At 49.7% G+C, this 24437-nt stretch overlaps 1 protein-coding gene across 1 annotated transcript in view; it reads left to right on the forward strand.

Annotated features, from left to right (window-relative positions):
* Positions 1–7018: 7018 nt before the first annotated feature.
* LOC146797027 (scavenger receptor cysteine-rich type 1 protein M130-like) overlaps positions 7019–24437 on the forward strand; it is a 253013-nt gene continuing 235594 nt past the window's right edge. Inside the window, exon 1 of the mRNA XM_085629619.1 lies at positions 7019–7127. Coding sequence (XP_085485745.1) covers positions 7082–7127 — 46 coding nt within the window. The 5' untranslated portion in view covers positions 7019–7081. The remainder of the gene's footprint in view (positions 7128–24437) is intronic.

The following is a 24437-nucleotide window of genomic DNA, read 5'->3' on the forward strand; positions in this document are numbered from 1 at the left end:
GCGCGCACGTGCTGTACGTGGTCCTTGATGGTGCGGGAATATATCAGGATATCGTCGATGTAGACAATGCAGAAGACGTCTATGAAGTCCCTCAACACCTCGTCTATGAAGAATTGGAACGCTGCGGGGGCATTACAGAGTCCGAAAGGCATCACTTGATACTCGAACAGACCGAATTTCGTCCGGAAGGCGGTCTTCCATTCGTCCCCTTTCCTAACTCTGACGAGGTGGTAGGCACCCCGCAGGTCGAGCTTCGTATAGACCGATGCGTCTTTTACTTGCTCCAGGAGGCTTGAGATCAGCGGTAAAGGGTATCGGTTTTTTACCGTGATGGCGTTCATCGCCCGAAAGTCAATACAGGTCCTCAGATCGCCTTCCTTCTTCGACACGAAGAAAAGAGGAGAGGAAACCGGAGACCTGGAATGGCGAATGAAGCCATTGTCCAAGAACTCATCCAGGTACGAACGAAGGTGAGTATTCTCCTTCTCTGTGAGCGAATATATCCTGCTGCAAGGCAGCGTGGAGCCAGGGATCAAGTCAATGCGGCAGTCGAACGATCGGTGAGGAGGCAGAGTGTTGGCCCCCTTCTTATCGAACACCTCCGCTAGGTCCTGATAATCCTCTGGTATGTTTGCTTGGGAAACCGTCCCCATGCCATCTATCGGTAAGGACCGCGCCTGTATGGAGCGAGTCCCTGTCAGATTGTCCTTCATGTAACAGGTAGTACAGCAGTATTCAGAATCCAGGTGTATGGTTCTGGCCACCCAATCGATCCGGGGATTGTGCTTCACTAGCCATGGTAACCCCAGGATGATCTTGAATTGAGGAGCGTCGATGACGTCGAAACAAACAGCCTCAGCGTGCTGGTTGACAAAGGACATGGTCAGGTTCTCTGTTTGATGCCTGATAGGACCGGAAGTCAAATCCGTTCCGTCAACAGCCTTGACCGTTTCAGGTTGTTCTTTGGCTACTACGGCTATGCCCAAGGTGCGTAGATAAACGGTGTCAATAAAGCTGCCTGTCGCACCGGAATCCAGCATGGCAGTAACCGACCAGGTTCTGCCCGCCTGATTGTGTAAGGTGACGTCTATTCCTACGTGACGACTGCCGTCCAGTACTGCAGGGATCGCTGAGGTGTTATACGAAGAACCCAGAGGACGGATCCCCTTGTCTACTGGGTTGTCTCGTTTCCCATCAACTCGCTTTTGGTGATGGGTAACGCAAACGGCCTTTTACCTCTTGTTTTGGAGGGTTTCACTGGACATTCCCTGACGAAATGTCCACTCTTCCCACAATAGAGACATTGGTTTTGTTTTCTCCTTCTTTCCCTCTCCTGACTGGTCAACGGCCCTCTTATGCCCCCTATCTGCATAGGTTCGGAGGTGTCACTAGGAGTGGTTGCTTCTTCTTTGGCTTTTTCGGCGCCCTTATCTCCACTGGACAGGAAACGAAGGTCACTGTTTCTCCCTTTATCGGTCCTTCTTTCCTGTAGTCGGAAATTCATCTTCACCACTAAGTCTATGAAAGGACCTATTTCCTCAGGCGGGTTGGGCAACTGGGAGATGAGATCCTTCAGATCTTCCCGTAGGCCTCGGTAGAAAACTGACACCTTTTTATCCTCTGGCCAATGGGCCTCGATGACAAGCCGGCTGAATTGGGTAACGTAATGTAGCAGGTCTTGATTGCCTTGCTTTAGGCTTAGCAACTCGTTGTCTGCAGCCTGTACAAAGGTGTGGCGGGCGAACATACGCCGCATGGTTTCCTGGAATGTTGGTAAGTGATGAAGCATGGGATCGTCGTTTTCCACAAATGAAATGGACCACTGAGCTGCGTCTCCTCCCATGTATGATAAGATGTAAGCGATCTTGGATGCGTCATCGGGAAAAGCCGTGTGTCTGGCCATAAAGTGCAAGTGGCATTGGTGGATGAAGATCCCATACTTGGTACTGTCGCCGTAGAAACGTTCAGGTGGTGCCAGTTGTACAGAATGGGGTGTGACGACTTGTATAGCCGTGCTCGGTTCGGTGGCAGCGGAGGGCCCCCCAAAGGTGAAGGTTGGTGGGCGCAACAACCCTTCTTGAATGACTCTGGGACTAGGAGTGGTTCCCCAAGGACTGGTGACCCCGGACGCCACTTGACTCTGTAGGGCAGTGATGTCGTGGCGTAGGCTTAGGTTTTCGGTTTGCATGGCAGTCAGCATGACTGCTATGTCGTGCAAGGTGACCTCCTGGTCGTTCATGTCGTCTGGGTGGAATAGGTAACGTGGGCTTCAGATTCTGTCGGGTACCCCACAAGACTTACTTTACTTGCGAAGTGATTCCGCAGAGACGACAGGAACACCCGTCCCTGCCCCCACCTGACCCCTCCCGGGATCAGGACCCAACAGGGATGAGATGGGCGCAAGGAAAGGAGCCAGAAAACGGGAATGAGGTGGGAATGCGTGGAAGGTGCTGCGCAGGATATCCCCGGGGCAACTGGAAAACAGAACAAGAATGAAATTAAGTAAGATCCCCTGTTTCCGCCCCTTATCAAGCCTTCCCTAAAACACACACAAGCGTTATCCTGCCAGGACTCACCGGTGTGTCTGCTGATCCAGGCCTTCAACTTGCTTACGACGGATTTGAATATTCCAGGGGCGTTCCCCAGCATGAGAAGGTTCGAGGAACTGATGGATGACTCGCTCCTGCGCTAGTCACTATAGAAGAAGGATTGCGCAAGGTTCTGACTCCCTATAACTTAAGAGGTGGCGCGTCTGCGCTGTTGGAAAAAAGGAAAACAAGCCTGTTGGTGTTTCCAGTGCGGAAACCAAAATACACAAGGTCAGCGCTCCAGCGCGGTGAGACGAAACAAAGTGATTGGCGCTCCAGCGCAGTAGCGAAGACAAACAATATCCGCTATTCAGCGCGGTGAACTAAAACTCAAAAAGCTATAACAAGATAAGCGCTCCAGCGCGGTGTACAGGAAACCGCAGGTGTTACCGCTACAGCGCGGTAACCCGGAACACAAGGTAACGCTCCTACGCGTTCAGCAACTGTAGACTGGTGCTCACACAACGGTAGGTAACAGGAATCCTCCCACTCGACGTGAGCCTCTGGCGAAATCTGAAGCACAGAGCCGGCGGGAAGCGCGGGCTAAAAGCGTTTCCCCCGGAAGTGCTTCAGTGGTCTGCAAGAACTAGACCGGGGCTCGTCTTCCAACCGGAAGTGAGTCTCCCGGCAGTCTTGTGTGTGTTTACAGGATGTCGGGGGAATGGCAACCGCTGTGACCCCGACAGAGTCGCTGAAATATAGTAATGTTGAGACATTGCATGATGGTACACTGGGATGACCTACATTAACTAAAAGACCTTTTGTGTACTATCTGGACTACCTCCCAGTGGTCCATCCAGAGTTGTAGGAGGACACTAGTGGAAATGATTTTTCTTTGGGGTTAGTGTATTATATATTGATGTCTCTTTGTATGTTGGGATTTATGTCATGTTATTATGTATGTACATTGTTTGTGTATACATGTATTGTTGTTTTCTTCATGATCAGATGCCATTATTTATGTAGAGTGTAAAAAATGTTTTGGTATATATCTATCTAGAGTAATAATTAGAGAGGGAGTAATTAAATGTGCTCTACTCAAAAAATATTTGTATATCTATTCCTTTATACCATTTTTTGATTGTATAAAACTACGTCCTTTACCCAGGTTTATAAAGGGTTAATTGGGTATACCCCTGTTGTTTGTCAGTTGAATGTATTTGTTGGCACTAGGTCACAAAGATTTTGAGGCGGTTGGTGGTTCTCCCCACCTTGCAAGCACCGTCACCTAGATATGGTTACCACATGAAAATAAATTAGTGGTATTCTCCATAGTGGCGCCATAACACCTATGACCAAAATACCACTGTAGCTAGCCATTGGCTTCCTTAAGTCCCCCCTAGATTCCCAGCAACTACATATTTATTGTTATATAATGTTTAGATAGTACAGCGTTCATCCTTTACCTGGTGTCTTGATGCTTCATGAGGGCAGGTTCGGGTTTGCAAGTGTAAATGTACCCAACCAGTGGGCTCTCTCTGGGATAGTCCATCGACCATCCTTAGGCTGAGCGAGCGGATGTTTCGCTTTGAACTGAGATGCTTCCCCGCAGTGGGTCATCATGGGGCAGGATGGAGGATCTTACAAGCTGCCAACCAACCCCATCATGGACTTCCTCTGTGGATAGTTTTGTTGCAGGAGTGTGGGCCTTCGGCTCTCCACCTAAGCGAAGTCAGCTGTGGTGAGTCTATGTGTTGGTCCCCTCTCTTACTGACATGGTGCATGTGTTGGAGTAGTTGTGATGCAGTGTTTAAAGCTGAGGTGTTTCCAGTACCATTACACTCTACATCAAGCACTAAGACCCCTTGCCCACTGGCTTTATCCGACTAGGACCTCATTTAAATGGCATTGCTAATTCCGATGTGGTGAATTGACACCTGGAATTACTGAGTCCCTGGCCCTTGGTAAGTTTGGGATGCGAGGGTACCCAGGCATTCTGAGTTGTAGCCTGAGAGATGGGACTTTACAGGGGACGTTTCCACAGTTAATTTGCCAATGGGCCATTGTCCAGTGACATATTTCACCAAGTTTGGCCTAGTGAATATTTCCCCAGAAAACCCTGAGGTAGTCCCACATGTAGTGTTACCACATACAGTATTACTGCACTATTTGTCACACTATGGGACTGATTCACACCATGGTGGCGTGTCGGCACTGGAGTTCTCAATGCGGAGATTCCAACGAGCCGTAAAATGGGAGGGAACCACAGTTGGCCTCTCGCAATGAGAACGATTGGGAATTATTTAGGGCCTGATTACAAGTTTGGCGGTCTGACGCCTGGTCCGCCCGCCGCTGCACCGCCAAACCCATGGTGAGGCCACCTGCCAGATTACGAGTATTTCTCGTGTCTGGTGGGCTTTTTTTTTAATGTTCCCACAGCAGTGCCCTGAAAATGGAGACCACAATGGGAACACAAAAAACAATTCCTGCATGGCATGGACTTTAAAGTCCATGCCATGCAGTAACTGTGGTGCATGCACACAGGGGGGCACAGGTTGTGCCCCGTTCCATGCACCCCAGGGCTAAGAGGCAACAGGGGGCCCTGTAGGGCCCCCTTTGATTCCTCTCCGCCACGCTTTTCATGAAGAAGAAACCGCCATGAAAACCATGGTGGAGAGACAAGTCATAATATGCTTGGCGGGACCGCGACAGTCCCGCAACCATAATATGGCCTACTGACCACTGCAACACCGACAGGAAATGGCGGTTCCCTTGCGGCTGCGGCAGGACAATGGTGGTCCGACCGCTCTAATTGTAATAGGGCGGTCGGAAGACCGCCACCACCACGCCCCCACGAATCTGGTGGTCAATGGACCACCAGACTCTTAATAGAGCCCTTAGTGTGTGGCCAAAGCAGACTATCTGGGTTAAACTGAGGATGTCCTGTTCTTGCATCTTGTGGTCCTCGCACGTCATTGGCCAGTGGTTTAGCTTGGTTTCCGACGGCATAACCTCCGCTGGCTCCTGCACCGGAAACCTTTTTCACTGGCAGCCCGTATACCAACAGCTACACTGCATCCGGTGGCTGGCCCTGTGTATCGTGGGCCATGCTAATATTCATCATGTCTATGACAAGCATATAAGTAAACCATGGTGATCACAAACATAAAACAATCATTGGGCAAACCAATAAGCCTGGCATTACAGCCAGCATGTTTAGCTTTGTCAATGCTGATATTGTTTTGTGGTGGAATTTGAATAACCTTATTATTGGAGAAGCAGCCGGTGCCCTCTTCAATCTAATAAAAAACAGACTGGCTCAAAGCAGAAATATTTTGTTTGTGCTCAAAAAGCACAGTGTCACACTAATCTCTAGCATTCAAGGGAACTATTTTGTGTGTGAATATGCTCTACTTTTGAAAGGGCAGAATGCTGTCACTCACAGTGAAGTTAGCCAATCGCTGAATTGCCCATGCTGTATGCCGCAGTGGGCTGAAGAAACAGGTGAATGATACAACAACAGACCAATGGACGAAGAGACCTGTTTGAAAACTCAGTGGGCTGAGGAAACAGGTGAATGACACAACAACAGACCAATGGACGAAGAGACCTGTTTGAAAACTCAGTGGGCTGAGGAAACAGGTGAATGACACAACAACAGACCAATGGACGAAGAGACCTGTTTGAAAACTCAGTGGGCTGAGGAAACAGGTGAATGATACAACAACAGACCAATGGACGAAGAGACCTGTTTGAAAACTCAGGGGGCTGAGGAAACAGGTGAATGACACAACAACAGACCAATGGACGAAGAGACCTGTTTGAAAACTCCTCTAAGTACATTGTTCATATAATGTTAGTTCAATCAAAAGGCATTTGCTGACACCTGATGCAGAAATGATTCCTGCACGTAGGGAGAAACTTCCTAAATACCCTTTAGACTGGTTCTGAGATTCTGTTAGACCTTTAGTCTTCTAGGTTATAACTTGAGGGCAAAGGTCACACTTAGTCGTGACCTAACAGTTTCTTGGGGGTAGGCAGGGACATAGTAATGAGGACGGGCCCATACAATGGACTCAGGTGTATGTTGCACAAGCAGGGGCGCGGAGGAGCTGAACTGCCACACAAGATGTGCACAACATGGCTTCCTCACACCTGAGTGTGGGACATGAGCATCCTTCCAGAAGGAGGACCAGGGGGCATTCATGACCACCCCCCACTAAGCATGGAAGAGCAACTGATACAAAGTCCCCAAACCGCGCCCAGAAAGGATGGCGTAAGTGAGGGGACTTTGGAAGCTCTCGCTCCACCCGCCCCACCCACCTTTGAATGTGTGATCGTGTGCAGGCATTGAGTCCAGGATGTGATGACTTCCCACTGATTGCAGATCTGCAGAGGGTGCACTTCGCGTGCTCCATAGTGCGAAGCCTCTGAGATATCGCCAGAGCCTCACCCCGGAGCCCACTTCCTGTCACCCTGCAAGGCCTGGGCTGCACAGTCTGTGGAGGACCCCGAGAGAGAGTGGGACCCCACCAGAGGTGCCGAGAGGGACCATGGGTGGTGTCCAGGCTGCTTTCCTGCTGTGCTGGGCTTTACTGTGTAAGTGACTGCCTTTCTGTCGAAATCTATTCATTTGTTACTCGGGGTGGGTTCTGATGGGCGTGGCAGGTTAGGGGACTGTCGCATGAGCCATGGGGTCACGGGCTGTTTTGTGTGTGTTGTTGGTATGTCACAGTATCGACCCCCAAAATATTGACCATAATATTGACTCCCAAAATATCATCAAGGTGAGTGTATATTTACTATTATTAGCTCCACTGTGACAACACTTTCAGAGTTACAGGATACTTCTGTCGGTTGATGTCCAACCCCAATCACGTGGTACAGCACCTTTGGGTAGGATGAGGAGATAGGGCCAGAGAAACACAGGGAAAGCTGTAGGTGTCCAATCGGATGTAGTGATGGGGGAGGGTCTGCTTTGAGGAAACATGGTCTGTATGCCTGGAATGGGAGTGCAGGGAACAGCCCAAAGCACACAGAATAGGTGCAAATCAGGCAGCGGCTGTGCAAACCTCCCCATGTCCACACACATGAACTCACACACAGACACACGGCAGGTAGGAATGAAACTGCCCTCATACCCTTCCCCCGAACACATAAACAGGTATAATCCATGCGTAATCCATGCAGCAGCAGCGTAAGCTTCCCCACCATCACATACACATAGATACGCATTGACGGCACAGGGCAGTCCCCTGTCCACACACACACATACATGACAGGTACAGCATGGCATTAGCTTCATTAACTCAAACCAAGCACATCAGGGTAGGACACAGGTGGGATGACGTCCCTCGCACACTTGAAAAGTAGCACAGACAGCAGCAATGCAAGCTTCCCTCCCACAAACAGAAGTGAAGCACTGAGAGCAACACTACATGCACAACTAATGTCCACAGCTCCAGCAGCAGCACATACTGGCCTCACACAAAAAGGTGCAGCACAAGAGCCACAGTGCAAGCTTCCCTCCCACAAACAGAAGTGAAACACTGAGAGCAACACTACATGCACAACGAATGTCCACAGCTCCAGCAGCAGCACATACTGGTCTCACACACAAAGGTGCAGCACAAGAGCCACAGTGCAAGCTTCCCTCCCACAAACAGAAGTGAAACACTGAGAGCAACACTACATGCACAACTAATGTCCACAGCTCCAGCAGCAGCACATACTGGCCTCACACACAAAGGTGCAGCACAAGAGCCACAGTGCAAGCTTCCCTCCCACAAACAGAAGTGAAACACTGAGAGCAACACTACATGCACAACTAATGTCCACAGCTCCAGCAGCAGCACATACTGGCCTCACACAAAAAGGTGCAGCACAAGAGCCACAGTGCAAGCTTCCCTCCCACAAACAGAAGTGAAACACTGAGAGCAACACTACATGCACAACTAATGTCCACAGCTCCAGCAGCAGCACATACTGGCCTCACACAAAAAGGTGCAACACAAGAGCCACAGTGCAAGCTTCCCTCCCACAAACAGAAGCGAAGCACTGAGAGCAATACTACATGCAAACCCAACGTCCACAGCTCGAGCAGCAGCACACACTAGCCTCACACAAAAAGGTGCAGCACAAGAGCCACAGTGCAAGCTTCCCTCCCACAAACAGAAGTGAAACACTGAGAGCAACACTACATGCCCAACGAATGTCCACAGCTCCAGCAGCAGCACATACTGGCCTCACACAAAAAGGTGCAGCACAAGAGCCACAGTGCAAGCTTCCCTCCCACAAACAGAAGTGAAGCACTGAGAGCAATACTACATGCAAACCCAACGTCCACAGCTCGAGCAGCAGCACATACTGGCCTCACACAAAAAGGTGCAGCACAAGAGCCACAGTGCAAGCTTCCCTCCCACAAACAAAAGTGAAGCACTGAGAGCAATACTACATGCAAACCCAACGTCCACAGCTCGAGCAGCAGCACATACTGGCCTCACACAAAAAGGTGCAGCACAATAGCCACAGTGCAAGCTTCCCTCCCACAAATAGAAGTGAAGCACTAAGAGCAATACTGCATGCAAACCCAACGTCCACAGCTCGAGCAGCAGCACACACTAGCCTCACACAAAAAGGTGCAGCACAAGAGCCACAGTGCAAGCTTCCCTCCCACAAACAGAAGCGAAGCACTAAGAGCAATACTGCATGCAAACCCAACGTCCACAGCTCGAGCAGCAGCACACACTAGCCTCACATAAAAAAACGTGCAGCACAAGAGCCACAGTGCAGGCTTCCCTCACACATACAGGTGCAGCACAGAGTACACACTACAAAATCCCCCCCCACACACACACACTCAGTACAGGTCCTGCACAGTATACCACAGTGCAGGCATTCTTATACGCACAAGACAAGTACAACACAATCTACTATAGTACAGACTTTCTTGCACTCACAGGACAGGTTCAGAATTGTCTACCACAGTACAAGCTTCCCTCACACACACACAAGTACAGCACAGTCTACCACAGTACGAGCTTCCCTCACAAACACACAACATGTACAGCACAACCCCCCCACACACACATACACAAGACAGGTTCAGCACAGTCTTGCACAGTGCAAGCTTCCCTCACACACATGCGACAAGTACAGCACAGTCTACCACAGTACAAGCTTTCCTCTCACACACACAACATGTTCAGCACAAGCCCCCCCACACACACAAATACACAACACAGGTTCTGTACAGTACACTACAGTGCAAGCTTTCCTCATACCCACACATGACAAGCAAAGCACAGTCTACCACAGTACAAACTTCCCTCACACACATACCACATGTACAGCACAAGCCCCCCCCACACACACAAGACATGTCCAGCCCAGCCTACCACAATACAAGCTTCCCTCACACACACATGACAGGTCCAGCACAGCCTACCACAGTACAAGCTTTCCTCACACACACACACACACACACACATTACACACAACACGTACAGCACAAGCCCCCCACACATACACAAGACAGGTTCAGCACAATATACCATAGTGCAAGCTTCCCTCACACACACACGACAAGTACAGCACAGTCTACCACAGTACGAGCTTCCCTCACAAACACACAACATGTACAGCACAACCCCCCACACACACATACACAAGACAGGTTCAGCACAGTCTTGCACAGTGCAAGCTTCCCTCACACACACGCGACAAGTACAGCACAGTCTACCACAGTACAAGCTTTCCTCTCACACACACAAGATGTTCAGAACAATCCCCCCCACACACACAAATACACAACACAGGTTCTGTACAGTATACTACAGTGCAAGCTTTCCTCATACCCACACATGACAAGCAAAGCACAGTCTACCACAGTACAAACTTCCCTCACACACACCACATGTTCAGCACAAACCCCCCCCACACACACAAGACATGTCCAGCGCAGCCTACCACAATACAAGCTTCCCTCACACACACATGACAGGTTCAGCACAGCCTACCACAGTACAAGATTTCCTCATACACACACACACACATTACACACAACACGTACAGCACAACCCCCTCACACATACACAAGACAGGTTCAGCACAATATACCATAGTGCAAGCTTCCCTCACACATACACCACATGTACAGCACAAGCTCCCCACACACACAAGACATGTCCAGCCCAGCCTACCACAATACAAGCTTCCCTCACACACACATAACAGGTTCAGCACAGCCTACCACAGTACAAGCTTTCCTCACACACACACACACACATTACACACAACACGTACAGCACAAGCCCCCCACACATACACAAGACAGGTTCAGCACAATATACCATAGTGCAAGCTTCCCTCACACACACACGACAAGTACAGCACAGTCTACCACAGTACGACCTTCCCTCACAAACATACAACATGTACAGCACAAACCCCCCTCACACACACACACATATATACAAGACAGGTTCGGCACAGCCTACCACAGTACAAGCTTCTCTCACAAACACACAGGACAAGTTCAGCACAGTCTGCCACAGTACAAGCTTCCTCTCACACAGAAGGGGGGCCCCCGAAACTATAACAGGCAGAGGAAACAGGGGAAACTTAGAAATACAATCAGAACAAGATTTCTCTGCCTGTGTACATAATCAAGAGTGCTAATGGTCACTGATATAGGTGATGCCAATATGAGATACTGGCCTACCAGAATATAATACACAAGTACATTGGATACAAAAAATATCAAATGTATTTAATAAATATAACGTGCAATTATATGAACACAATGTATGTGAAGCACCATAAAACACCCAAGCACATCCTAAACCACACACACACAATCATTCATACAAGCAAGTACATACCCACACATACTCATACATCCTACAAAATGAGGGTTCAAAACTTTCAGTGTATCAATATATACATGGAGACAAACCCCCCCCCCCTTTTTTTCACAAGAGACAATACTTGACTTTGTCAAAACCCCAAAGATGGAACAAATCAACCAGTTAATCAACAAATGAGGCGCAAAATATGATACAATTCATAGTTGAAATTCAATGTCTCATTAGCATATTGGTGAATATAGAGGGAGAAAAAACAGATATACACAGAAGCTCAAACGCCGATGCGCGTTTCAGTGGGTGACCCCGATGTGGGTCTTCACCTTCTTCCGGGCGCAGTGGTCAATTACAAGCAAGGGAGGAAGCGCCTGGTAAAAGACAAAAGATGGCAACCAATGTGGCGGGCCAAGGGGCGGTGAATAGGCTTGTGGCTTGAGCCAAAAAAATGCATTAACAGAATCCCTGGGTCGGGTAGTGATAACGTCAAAGTCCTCAGGAGCATAACACCAAGTAAGGCACTAGAGGGTCCAGGGACATGGAAGGTACCATGCTTGCCCTCTCCAGGGTGGAAGGAAAATATAAGTAGGCTAATAATCCATGTACGAGCTTCCTTCACAAACACACAACATGTACAGCACAAACCCCCCCCCACACACACACACAAATCACAACACAGGTTCAGCACAGTCTTCCACAGTATAAGCTTCTCTCACACACAGGTTCAGCATAGGCTACCACAGTAACAGCTATCTCCACACGTGCACACAAACACACACACACACTCACAAGCACACGCACACACACACCAGGTAAAGCACAATTTTCCACAGTAATAGACATAGCAGACTTGACGCAGAGCCTTCAGACCCAACAATCAGGACAAGAAAGCATTTATCTGGGCAGTGTCACACCCCAAGAACCCACGCTGAAGGTCTGCCCGGACACTGTACTAGTGTGTCAATAACAAGGAAGTCGGCGAGCTCTCACAGTGACCTCTGTTTCACTGTATCTTGAATCAGTACACCAGGTGCCAGACACCCAGAGAGCTCTCACAGTGACCTCTATTCCACTGTGTCTTGAATCAGTACACCAGGAGCCAGACACCCAGAGAGCTCTCACAGTGACCTCTATTCCACTGTGTCTTGAATCAGTACACCAGGAGCCAGACACCCAGAGAGCTCTCACAGTGACCTCTATTCCACTGTGTCTTGAATCAGTACACCAGGAGCCAGACACCGAGAGAGCTCTCACAGTGACCTCTATTCCACTGTGTCTTGAATCAGTACACCAGGAGCCAGACACCCAGAGAGCTCTCACAGTGACCTCTATTCCACTGTGTCTTGAATCAGTACACCAGGAGCCAGACACCCAGAGAGCTCTCACAGTGACCTCTATTCCACTGTGTCTTGAATCAGTACACCAGGAGCCAGACACCCAGAGAGCTCTCACAGTGACCTCTATTCCACTTTGTCTTGAATCAGTACACCAGGAGCCAGACACCCAGAGAGCTCTCACAGTGACCTCTGTTTCACTGTATCTTGAATCAGTACACCAGGTGCCAGACACCCAGAGAGCTCTCACAGTGACCTCTATTCCACTGTGTCTTGAATCAGTACACCAGGAGCCAGACACCCAGAGAGCTCTCACAGTGACCTCTATTCCACTGTGTCTTGAATCAGTACACCAGGAGCCAGACACCCAGAGAGCTCTCACAGTGACCTCTATTCCACTGTGTCTTGAATCAGTACACCAGGAGCCAGACACCCAGAGAGCTCTCACAGTGACCTCTATTCCACTGTGTCTTGAATCAGTACACCAGGAGCCAGACACCCAGAGAGCTCTCACAGTGACCTCTATTCCACTGTGTCTTGAATCAGTACTCCAGGAACTAGACACCCAGAGAGCTCTCACAGTGACCTCTATTCCACTGTGTCTTGAATCAGTACACCAGGAGCCAGACACCCAGAGAGCTCTCACAGTGACCTCTATTCCACTGTGTCTTGAATCAGTACACCAGGAGCCAGACACCCAGAGAGCTCTCACAGTGACCTCTATTCCACTGTGTCTTGAATCAGTACACCAGGAGCCAGACACCCAGAGAGCTCTCACAGTGACCTCTATTCCACTGTGTCTTGAATCAGTACACCAGGAGCCAGACACCCAGAGAGCTCTCACAGTGACCTCTATTCCACTGTGTCTTGAATCAGTACACCAGGAGCCAGACACCCAGAGAGCTCTCACAGTGACCTCTATTCCACTGTGTCTTGAATCAGTACACCAGGAGCCAGACACCCAGAGAGCTCTCACAGTGACCTCTATTCCACTGTGTCTTGAATCAGTACACCAGGAGCCAGACACCCAGAGAGCTCTCACAGTGACCTCTATTCCACTGTGTCTTGAATCAGTACTCCAGGAACTAGACACCCCAAGAACCCACGCTGAAGGTCTGCCCGGACACTGTACTAGTGTGTCAATAACAAGGAAGTCGGCGAGCTCTCACAGTGACCTCTATTTCACTGTATCTTGAATCAGTACTCCAGGAACTAGACACCCAGAGAGGTCTCACAGTGACCTCTATTCCACTGTGTCTTGAATCAATACACCAGGAGCCAGACACCCAGAGAGCTCTCACAGTGACCTCTATTCCACTGTGCCTTGAATCAGTACACCAGGAGCCAGACACCCAGAGAGCTCTCACAGTGACCTCTATTCCACTGTGTCTTGAATCAGTACACCAGGAGCCAGACACCCAGAGAGCTCTCACAGTGACCTCTATTCCACTGTGTCTTGAATCAGTACTCCAGGAACTAGACACCCAGAGAGCTCTCACAGTGACCTCTATTCCACTGTGTCTCGAATCAGTACACCAGGAGCCAGACACCCAGAGAGCTCTCACAGTGACCTCTATTCCACTGTGTCTTGAATCAGTACACCAGGAGCCAGACACCCAGAGAGCTCTCACAGTGACCTCTATTCCACTGTGTCTTGAATCAGTACACCAGGAGCCAGACACCCAGAGAGCTCTCACAGTGCACCTCTATTCCACTGTGTCTTGAATCAGTACTCCAGGAACTAGACACCCAGAGAGCTCTCACAGTGACCTCTATTCCACTGTGTCTTGAATCAATACACCAGGAGCCAGACACCCAGAGAGCTCTCACAGTGACCTCTATACCACTGTGTCTTGAATCAGTACACCAGGAGCCAGACACCCAAAGAGCTCTCACAGTGACCTCTATTCCACTGTGTCTTGAATCAGTACACCAGGAACCAGACACCCAGAGAGCTCTCACAGTGACCTCTATTCCACTGTGTCTTGAATCAGTACACCAGGAACCAGACACCCAGAGAGCTCTCCCGGTGACCTCTATTCCGAACCTGTCATGGATCAGTACACCAGGAGCCAGACACCCAGAGAGCTCTCGCAGTGACCTCTATTCCACCGTGTCTTGAATCAGTACACCAGGAGCCAGACACCCAGAGAGCTCTTACAGTGACCTCTATTCCACTGTGTCTTGAATCAGTACACCAGGAGCCAGAAACCCAGAGAGCTCTCACAGTGACCTCTATTCCACTGTGTCTTGAATCAGTACACCAGGAACCAGACACCCAGAGAGCTCTCACAGTGACCTCTATTCCACTGTGTCTTGAATCAGTACACCAGGAGCCAGACACCCAGAGAGCTCTCACAGTGACCTCTATTCCACTGTGTCTTGAATCAGTACACCAGGAGCCAGACACCCAGAGAGCTCTCACAGTGACCTCTATTCCACTGTGTCTTGAATCAGTACACCAGGAGCCAGACACCCAGAGAGCTCTCACAGTGACCTCTATTCCACTGTGTCTTGAATCAGTACACCAGGAGCCAGACACCCAGAGAGCTCTCACAGTGACCTCTATTCCACTGTGTCTTGAATCAGTACACCAGGAGCCAGACACCCAGAGAGCTCTCACAGTGACCTCTATTCCACTGTGTCTTGAATCAGTACACCAGGAGCCAGACACCCAGAGAGCTCTCACAGTGACCTCTATTCCACTGTGTCTTGAATCAGTACACCAGGAGCCAGACACCGAGAGAGCTCTCACAGTGACCTCTATTCCACTGTGTCTTGAATCAGTACACCAGGAGCCAGACACCCAGAGAGCTCTCACAGTGACCTCTATTCCACTGTGTCTTGAATCAGTACACCAGGAGCTAGACACCCAGAGAGCTCTCACACTGCACCTCTAACTTCATCAGCACGGTGCACCGGGTGCCAGTAACTAGGCTTCCACCGAGCTCTCACTATGCACTTCTGCACCAGGAACTGACTTACATCCACAGAACGTTCACCTCATCTCTATCCCGTCAAGAGACTTCTCAAAATGCACCATTATCACAGCAATGAGACATCCTGAGTGCTCACACAAGGTGCTTCTATCCTCACTAGCAGTGAGTACTAGCGTGCCAGTAAGGAGGTATCCAGGGTGCTCTCCCAGTGCACCTCCATTCAGACATGTTGTGTATCGCCATCCCAGGTCCTAGTCCCCTACTGAGATCACACAATGCAACTCTGTCCAGACCGGTCATGAGTCCAACACGGGCAACTCTATCCAGACCGGTCATGAGTCCAACACGGGCAACTCTAGTGTTGCTCTCAGTGTTTCAGAAGTGAAACACTGAGAGCAACACTACATGCACAACTAATGTCCACAGCTCCAGCAGCAGCACATACTGGCCTCACACACAAAGGTGCAGCACAAGAGCCACAGTGCAAGCTTCCCTCCCACAAACAGAAGTGAAACACTGAGAGCAACACTACATGCACAACTAATGTCCACAGCTCCAGCAGCAGCACATACTGGCCTCACACAAAAAGGTGCAGCACAAGAGCCACAGTGCAAGCTTCCCTCCCACAAACAGAAGTGAAACACTGAGAGCAACACTACATGCACAACTAATGTCCACAGCTCCAGCAGCAGCACATACTGGCCTCACACAAAAAGGTGCAACACAAGAGCCACAGTGCAAGCTTCCCTCCCACAAACAGAAGCGAAGCACTGAGAGCAATACTACATGCAAACCCAACGTCCACAGCTCGAGCAGCAGCACACACTAGCCTCACACAAAAAGGTGCAGCACAAGAGCCACAGTGCAAGCTTCCCTCCCACAAACAGAAGTGAAACACTGAGAGCAACACTACATGCCCAACGAATGTCCACAGCTCCAGCAGCAGCACATACTGGCCTCACACAAAAAGGTGCAGCACAAGAGCCACAGTGCAAGCTTCCCTCCCACAAACAGAAGTGAAGCACTGAGAGCAATACTACATGCAAACCCAACGTCCACAGCTCGAGCAGCAGCACATACTGGCCTCACACAAAAAGGTGCAGCACAAGAGCCACAGTGCAAGCTTCCCTCCCACAAACAAAAGTGAAGCACTGAGAGCAATACTACATGCAAACCCAACGTCCACAGCTCGAGCAGCAGCACATACTGGCCTCACACAAAAAGGTGCAGCACAATAGCCACAGTGCAAGCTTCCCTCCCACAAATAGAAGTGAAGCACTAAGAGCAATACTGCATGCAAACCCAACGTCCACAGCTCGAGCAGCAGCACACACTAGCCTCACACAAAAAGGTGCAGCACAAGAGCCACAGTGCAAGCTTCCCTCCCACAAACAGAAGCGAAGCACTAAGAGCAATACTGCATGCAAACCCAACGTCCACAGCTCGAGCAGCAGCACACACTAGCCTCACATAAAAAAACGTGCAGCACAAGAGCCACAGTGCAGGCTTCCCTCACACATACAGGTGCAGCACAGAGTACACACTACAAAATCCCCCCCCACACACACACACTCAGTACAGGTCCTGCACAGTATACCACAGTGCAGGCATTCTTATACGCACAAGACAAGTACAACACAATCTACTATAGTACAGACTTTCTTGCACTCACAGGACAGGTTCAGAATTGTCTACCACAGTACAAGCTTCCCTCACACACACACAAGTACAGCACAGTCTACCACAGTACGAGCTTCCCTCACAAACACACAACATGTACAGCACAACCCCCCCACACACACATACACAAGACAGGTTCAGCACAGTCTTGCACAGTGCAAGCTTCCCTCACACACATGCGACAAGTACAGCACAGTCTACCACAGTACAAGCTTTCCTCTCACACACACAACATGTTCAGCACAAGCCCCCCCACACACACAAATACACAACACAGGTTCTGTACAGTACACTACAGTGCAAGCTTTCCTCATACCCACACATGACAAGCAAAGCACAGTCTACCACAGTACAAACTTCCCTCACACACATACCACATGTACAGCACAAGCCCCCCCCACACACACAAGACATGTCCAGCCCAGCCTACCACAATACAAGCTTCCCTCACACACACATGACAGGTCCAGCACAGCCTACCACAGTACAAGCTTTCCTCACACACACACACACACACACACATTACACACAACACGTACAGCACAAGCCCCCCACACATACACAAGACAGGTTCAGCACAATATACCATAGTGCAAGCTTCCCTCACACACACACGACAAGTACAGCACAGTCTACCACAGTACGAGCTTCCCTCACAAACACACAACATGTACAGCACAACCCCCCACACACACATACACAAGACAGGTTCAGCACAGTCTTGCACAGTGCAAGCTTCCCTCACACACACGCGACAAGTACAGCACAGTCTACCACAGTACAAGCTTTCCTCTCACACACACAAGATGTTCAGAACAATCCCCCCCACACACACAAATACACAACACAGGTTCTGTACAGTATACTACAGTGCAAGCTTTCCTCATACCCACACATGACAAGCAAAGCACAGTCTACCACAGTACAAACTTCCCTCACACACACCACATGTTCAGCACAAACCCCCCCCACACACACAAGACATGTCCAGCGCAGCCTACCACAATACAAGCTTCCCTCACACACACATGACAGGTTCAGCACAGCCTACCACAGTACAAGATTTCCTCATACACACACACACACATTACACACAACACGTACAGCACAACCCCCTCACACATACACAAGACAGGTTCAGCACAATATACCATAGTGCAAGCTTCCCTCACACATACACCACATGTACAGCACAAGCTCCCCACACACACAAGACATGTCCAGCCCAGCCTACCACAATACAAGCTTCCCTCACACACACATAACAGGTTCAGCACAGCCTACCACAGTACAAGCTTTCCTCACACACACACACACACATTACACACAACACGTACAGCACAAGCCCCCCACACATACACAAGACAGGTTCAGCACAATATACCATAGTGCAAGCTTCCCTCACACACACACGACAAGTACAGCACAGTCTACCACAGTACGACCTTCCCTCACAAACATACAACATGTACAGCACAAACCCCCCTCACACACACACACATATATACAAGACAGGTTCGGCACAGCCTACCACAGTACAAGCTTCTCTCACAAACACACAGGACAAGTTCAGCACAGTCTGCCACAGTACAAGCTTCCTCTCACACAGAAGGGGGGCCCCCGAAACTATAACAGGCAGAGGAAACAGGGGAAACTTAGAAATACAATCAGAACAAGATTTCTCTGCCTGTGTACATAATCAAGAGTGCTAATGGTCACTGATATAGGTGATGCCAATATGAGATACTGGCCTACCAGAATATAATACACAAGTACATTGGATACAAAAAATATCAAATGTATTTAATAAATATAACGTGCAATTATATGAACACAATGTATGTGAAGCACCATAAAACACCCAAGCACATCCTAAACCACACACACACAATCATTCATACAAGCAAGTACATACCCACACATACTCATACATCCTACAAAATGAGGGTTCAAAACTTTCAGTGTATCAATATATACATGGAGACAAACCCCCCCCCCCCTTTTTTTCACAAGAGACAATACTTGACTTTGTCAAAACCCCAAAGATGGAACAAATCAACCAGTTAATCAACAAATGAGGCGCAAAATATGATACAATTCATAGTTGAAATTCAATGTCTCATTAGCATATTGGTGAATATAGAGGGAGAAAAAACAGATATACACAGAAGCTCAAACGCCGATGCGCGTTTCAGTGGGTGACCCCGATGTGGGTCTTCACCTTCTTCCGGGCGCAGTGGTCAATTACAAGCAAGGGAGGAAGCGCCTGGTAAAAGACAAAAGATGGCAACCAATGTGGCGGGCCAAGGGGCGGTGAATAGGCTTGTGGCTTGAGCCAAAAAAATGCATTAACAGAATCCCTGGGTCGGGTAGTGATAACGTCAAAGTCCTCAGGAGCATAACACCAAGTAAGGCACTAGAGGGTCCAGGGACATGGAAGGTACCATGCTTGCCCTCTCCAGGGTGGAAGGAAAATATAAGTAGGCTAATAATCCATGTACGAGCTTCCTTCACAAACACACAACATGTACAGCACAAACCCCCCCCCACACACACACACAAATCACAACACAGGTTCAGCACAGTCTTCCACAGTATAAGCTTCTCTCACACACAGGTTCAGCATAGGCTACCACAGTAACAGCTATCTCCACACGTGCACACAAACACACACACACACTCACAAGCACACGCACACACACACCAGGTAAAGCACAATTTTCCACAGTAATAGACATAGCAGACTTGACGCAGAGCCTTCAGACCCAACAATCAGGACAAGAAAGCATTTATCTGGGCAGTGTCACACCCCAAGAACCCACGCTGAAGGTCTGCCCGGACACTGTACTAGTGTGTCAATAACAAGGAAGTCGGCGAGCTCTCACAGTGACCTCTGTTTCACTGTATCTTGAATCAGTACACCAGGTGCCAGACACCCAGAGAGCTCTCACAGTGACCTCTATTCCACTGTGTCTTGAATCAGTACACCAGGAGCCAGACACCCAGAGAGCTCTCACAGTGACCTCTATTCCACTGTGTCTTGAATCAGTACACCAGGAGCCAGACACCCAGAGAGCTCTCACAGTGACCTCTATTCCACTGTGTCTTGAATCAGTACACCAGGAGCCAGACACCGAGAGAGCTCTCACAGTGACCTCTATTCCACTGTGTCTTGAATCAGTACACCAGGAGCCAGACACCCAGAGAGCTCTCACAGTGACCTCTATTCCACTGTGTCTTGAATCAGTACACCAGGAGCCAGACACCCAGAGAGCTCTCACAGTGACCTCTATTCCACTGTGTCTTGAATCAGTACACCAGGAGCCAGACACCCAGAGAGCTCTCACAGTGACCTCTATTCCACTTTGTCTTGAATCAGTACACCAGGAGCCAGACACCCAGAGAGCTCTCACAGTGACCTCTGTTTCACTGTATCTTGAATCAGTACACCAGGTGCCAGACACCCAGAGAGCTCTCACAGTGACCTCTATTCCACTGTGTCTTGAATCAGTACACCAGGAGCCAGACACCCAGAGAGCTCTCACAGTGACCTCTATTCCACTGTGTCTTGAATCAGTACACCAGGAGCCAGACACCCAGAGAGCTCTCACAGTGACCTCTATTCCACTGTGTCTTGAATCAGTACACCAGGAGCCAGACACCCAGAGAGCTCTCACAGTGACCTCTATTCCACTGTGTCTTGAATCAGTACACCAGGAGCCAGACACCCAGAGAGCTCTCACAGTGACCTCTATTCCACTGTGTCTTGAATCAGTACTCCAGGAACTAGACACCCAGAGAGCTCTCACAGTGACCTCTATTCCACTGTGTCTTGAATCAGTACACCAGGAGCCAGACACCCAGAGAGCTCTCACAGTGACCTCTATTCCACTGTGTCTTGAATCAGTACTCCAGGAACTAGACACCCAGAGAGCTCTCACAGTGACCTCTATTCCACTGTGTCTTGAATCAGTACACCAGGAGCCAGACACCCAGAGAGCTCTCACAGTGACCTCTATTCCACTGTGTCTTGAATCAGTACACCAGGAGCCAGACACCCAGAGAGCTCTCACAGTGACCTCTATTCCACTGTGTCTTGAATCAGTACACCAGGAGCCAGACACCCAGAGAGCTCTCACAGTGACCTCTATTCCACTGTGTCTTGAATCAGTACACCAGGAGCCAGACACCCAGAGAGCTCTCACAGTGACCTCTATTCCACTGTGTCTTGAATCAGTACACCAGGAGCCAGACACCCAGAGAGCTCTCACAGTGACCTCTATTCCACTGTGTCTTGAATCAGTACACCAGGAGCCAGACACCCAGAGAGCTCTCACAGTGACCTCTATTCCACTGTGTCTTGAATCAGTACACCAGGAGCCAGACACCCAGAGAGCTCTCACAGTGACCTCTATTCCACTGTGTCTTGAATCAGTACTCCAGGAACTAGACACCCCAAGAACCCACGCTGAAGGTCTGCCCGGACACTGTACTAGTGTGTCAATAACAAGGAAGTCGGCGAGCTCTCACAGTGACCTCTATTTCACTGTATCTTGAATCAGTACTCCAGGAACTAGACACCCAGAGAGGTCTCACAGTGACCTCTATTCCACTGTGTCTTGAATCAATACACCAGGAGCCAGACACCCAGAGAGCTCTCACAGTGACCTCTATTCCACTGTGCCTTGAATCAGTACACCAGGAGCCAGACACCCAGAGAGCTCTCACAGTGACCTCTATTCCACTGTGTCTTGAATCAGTACACCAGGAGCCAGACACCCAGAGAGCTCTCACAGTGACCTCTATTCCACTGTGTCTTGAATCAGTACTCCAGGAACTAGACACCCAGAGAGCTCTCACAGTGACCTCTATTCCACTGTGTCTCGAATCAGTACACCAGGAGCCAGACACCCAGAGAGCTCTCACAGTGACCTCTATTCCACTGTGTCTTGAATCAGTACACCAGGAGCCAGACACCCAGAGAGCTCTCACAGTGACCTCTATTCCACTGTGTCTTGAATCAGTACACCAGGAGCCAGACACCCAGAGAGCTCTCACAGTGCACCTCTATTCCACTGTGTCTTGAATCAGTACTCCAGGAACTAGACACCCAGAGAGCTCTCACAGTGACCTCTATTCCACTGTGTCTTGAATCAATACACCAGGAGCCAGACACCCAGAGAGCTCTCACAGTGACCTCTATACCACTGTGTCTTGAATCAGTACACCAGGAGCCAGACACCCAAAGAGCTCTCACAGTGACCTCTATTCCACTGTGTCTTGAATCAGTACACCAGGAACCAGACACCCAGAGAGCTCTCACAGTGACCTCTATTCCACTGTGTCTTGAATCAGTACACCAGGAACCAGACACCCAGAGAGCTCTCCCGGTGACCTCTATTCCGAACCTGTCATGGATCAGTACACCAGGAGCCAGACACCCAGAGAGCTCTCGCAGTGACCTCTATTCCACCGTGTCTTGAATCAGTACACCAGGAGCCAGACACCCAGAGAGCTCTTACAGTGACCTCTATTCCACTGTGTCTTGAATCAGTACACCAGGAGCCAGAAACCCAGAGAGCTCTCACAGTGACCTCTATTCCACTGTGTCTTGAATCAGTACACCAGGAACCAGACACCCAGAGAGCTCTCACAGTGACCTCTATTCCACTGTGTCTTGAATCAGTACACCAGGAGCCAGACACCCAGAGAGCTCTCACAGTGACCTCTATTCCACTGTGTCTTGAATCAGTACACCAGGAGCCAGACACCCAGAGAGCTCTCACAGTGACCTCTATTCCACTGTGTCTTGAATCAGTACACCAGGAGCCAGACACCCAGAGAGCTCTCACAGTGACCTCTATTCCACTGTGTCTTGAATCAGTACACCAGGAGCCAGACACCCAGAGAGCTCTCACAGTGACCTCTATTCCACTGTGTCTTGAATCAGTACACCAGGAGCCAGACACCCAGAGAGCTCTCACAGTGACCTCTATTCCACTGTGTCTTGAATCAGTACACCAGGAGCCAGACACCCAGAGAGCTCTCACAGTGACCTCTATTCCACTGTGTCTTGAATCAGTACACCAGGAGCCAGACACCGAGAGAGCTCTCACAGTGACCTCTATTCCACTGTGTCTTGAATCAGTACACCAGGAGCCAGACACCCAGAGAGCTCTCACAGTGACCTCTATTCCACTGTGTCTTGAATCAGTACACCAGGAGCTAGACACCCAGAGAGCTCTCACACTGCACCTCTAACTTCATCAGCACGGTGCACCGGGTGCCAGTAACTAGGCTTCCACCGAGCTCTCACTATGCACTTCTGCACCAGGAACTGACTTACATCCACAGAACGTTCACCTCATCTCTATCCCGTCAAGAGACTTCTCAAAATGCACCATTATCACAGCAATGAGACATCCTGAGTGCTCACACAAGGTGCTTCTATCCTCACTAGCAGTGAGTACTAGCGTGCCAGTAAGGAGGTATCCAGGGTGCTCTCCCAGTGCACCTCCATTCAGACATGTTGTGTATCGCCATCCCAGGTCCTAGTCCCCTACTGAGATCACACAATGCAACTCTGTCCAGACCGGTCATGAGTCCAACACGGGCAACTCTATCCAGACCGGTCATGAGTCCAACACGGGCAACTCTATCCAGACAGGTCATGAGTCCAACACGGGCAACTCTATCCAGACCGGTCATGAGTCCAACACGGGCAACTCTATCCAGACTGGTCATGAGTCCAACACGGGCAACTCTATCCAGACCAGTCATGAGTCCAACACGGGCAACTCTATCCAGACCGGTCATGAGTCTAACACGGGACTGACCCATTCAGAGAGCGCTCACAATGCAACTCTATCATGAGTCCAACGTGGGGACTGACCCATTCAGAGAGCTCTCACAATGCACCTCTTTCCAGACCGGTCATGAGTCCAACACGGGGACTGACCCATTCAGAGAGCTCCCACAATGCAACTCTAGCCAGACCGGTAATGAGTCCAATTTGGGGACTGACCCATTCAGAGAGCGCTCACAATGCAACTCTATCCAGACCAGTCATGAGTCCAACACAGGACTGACCCATTC

The sequence above is a fragment of the Triturus cristatus genome, chromosome 10 (genome assembly GCF_964204655.1).
Source record: "Triturus cristatus chromosome 10, aTriCri1.1, whole genome shotgun sequence".
Lineage (NCBI taxonomy): Eukaryota > Metazoa > Chordata > Amphibia > Caudata > Salamandridae > Triturus > Triturus cristatus.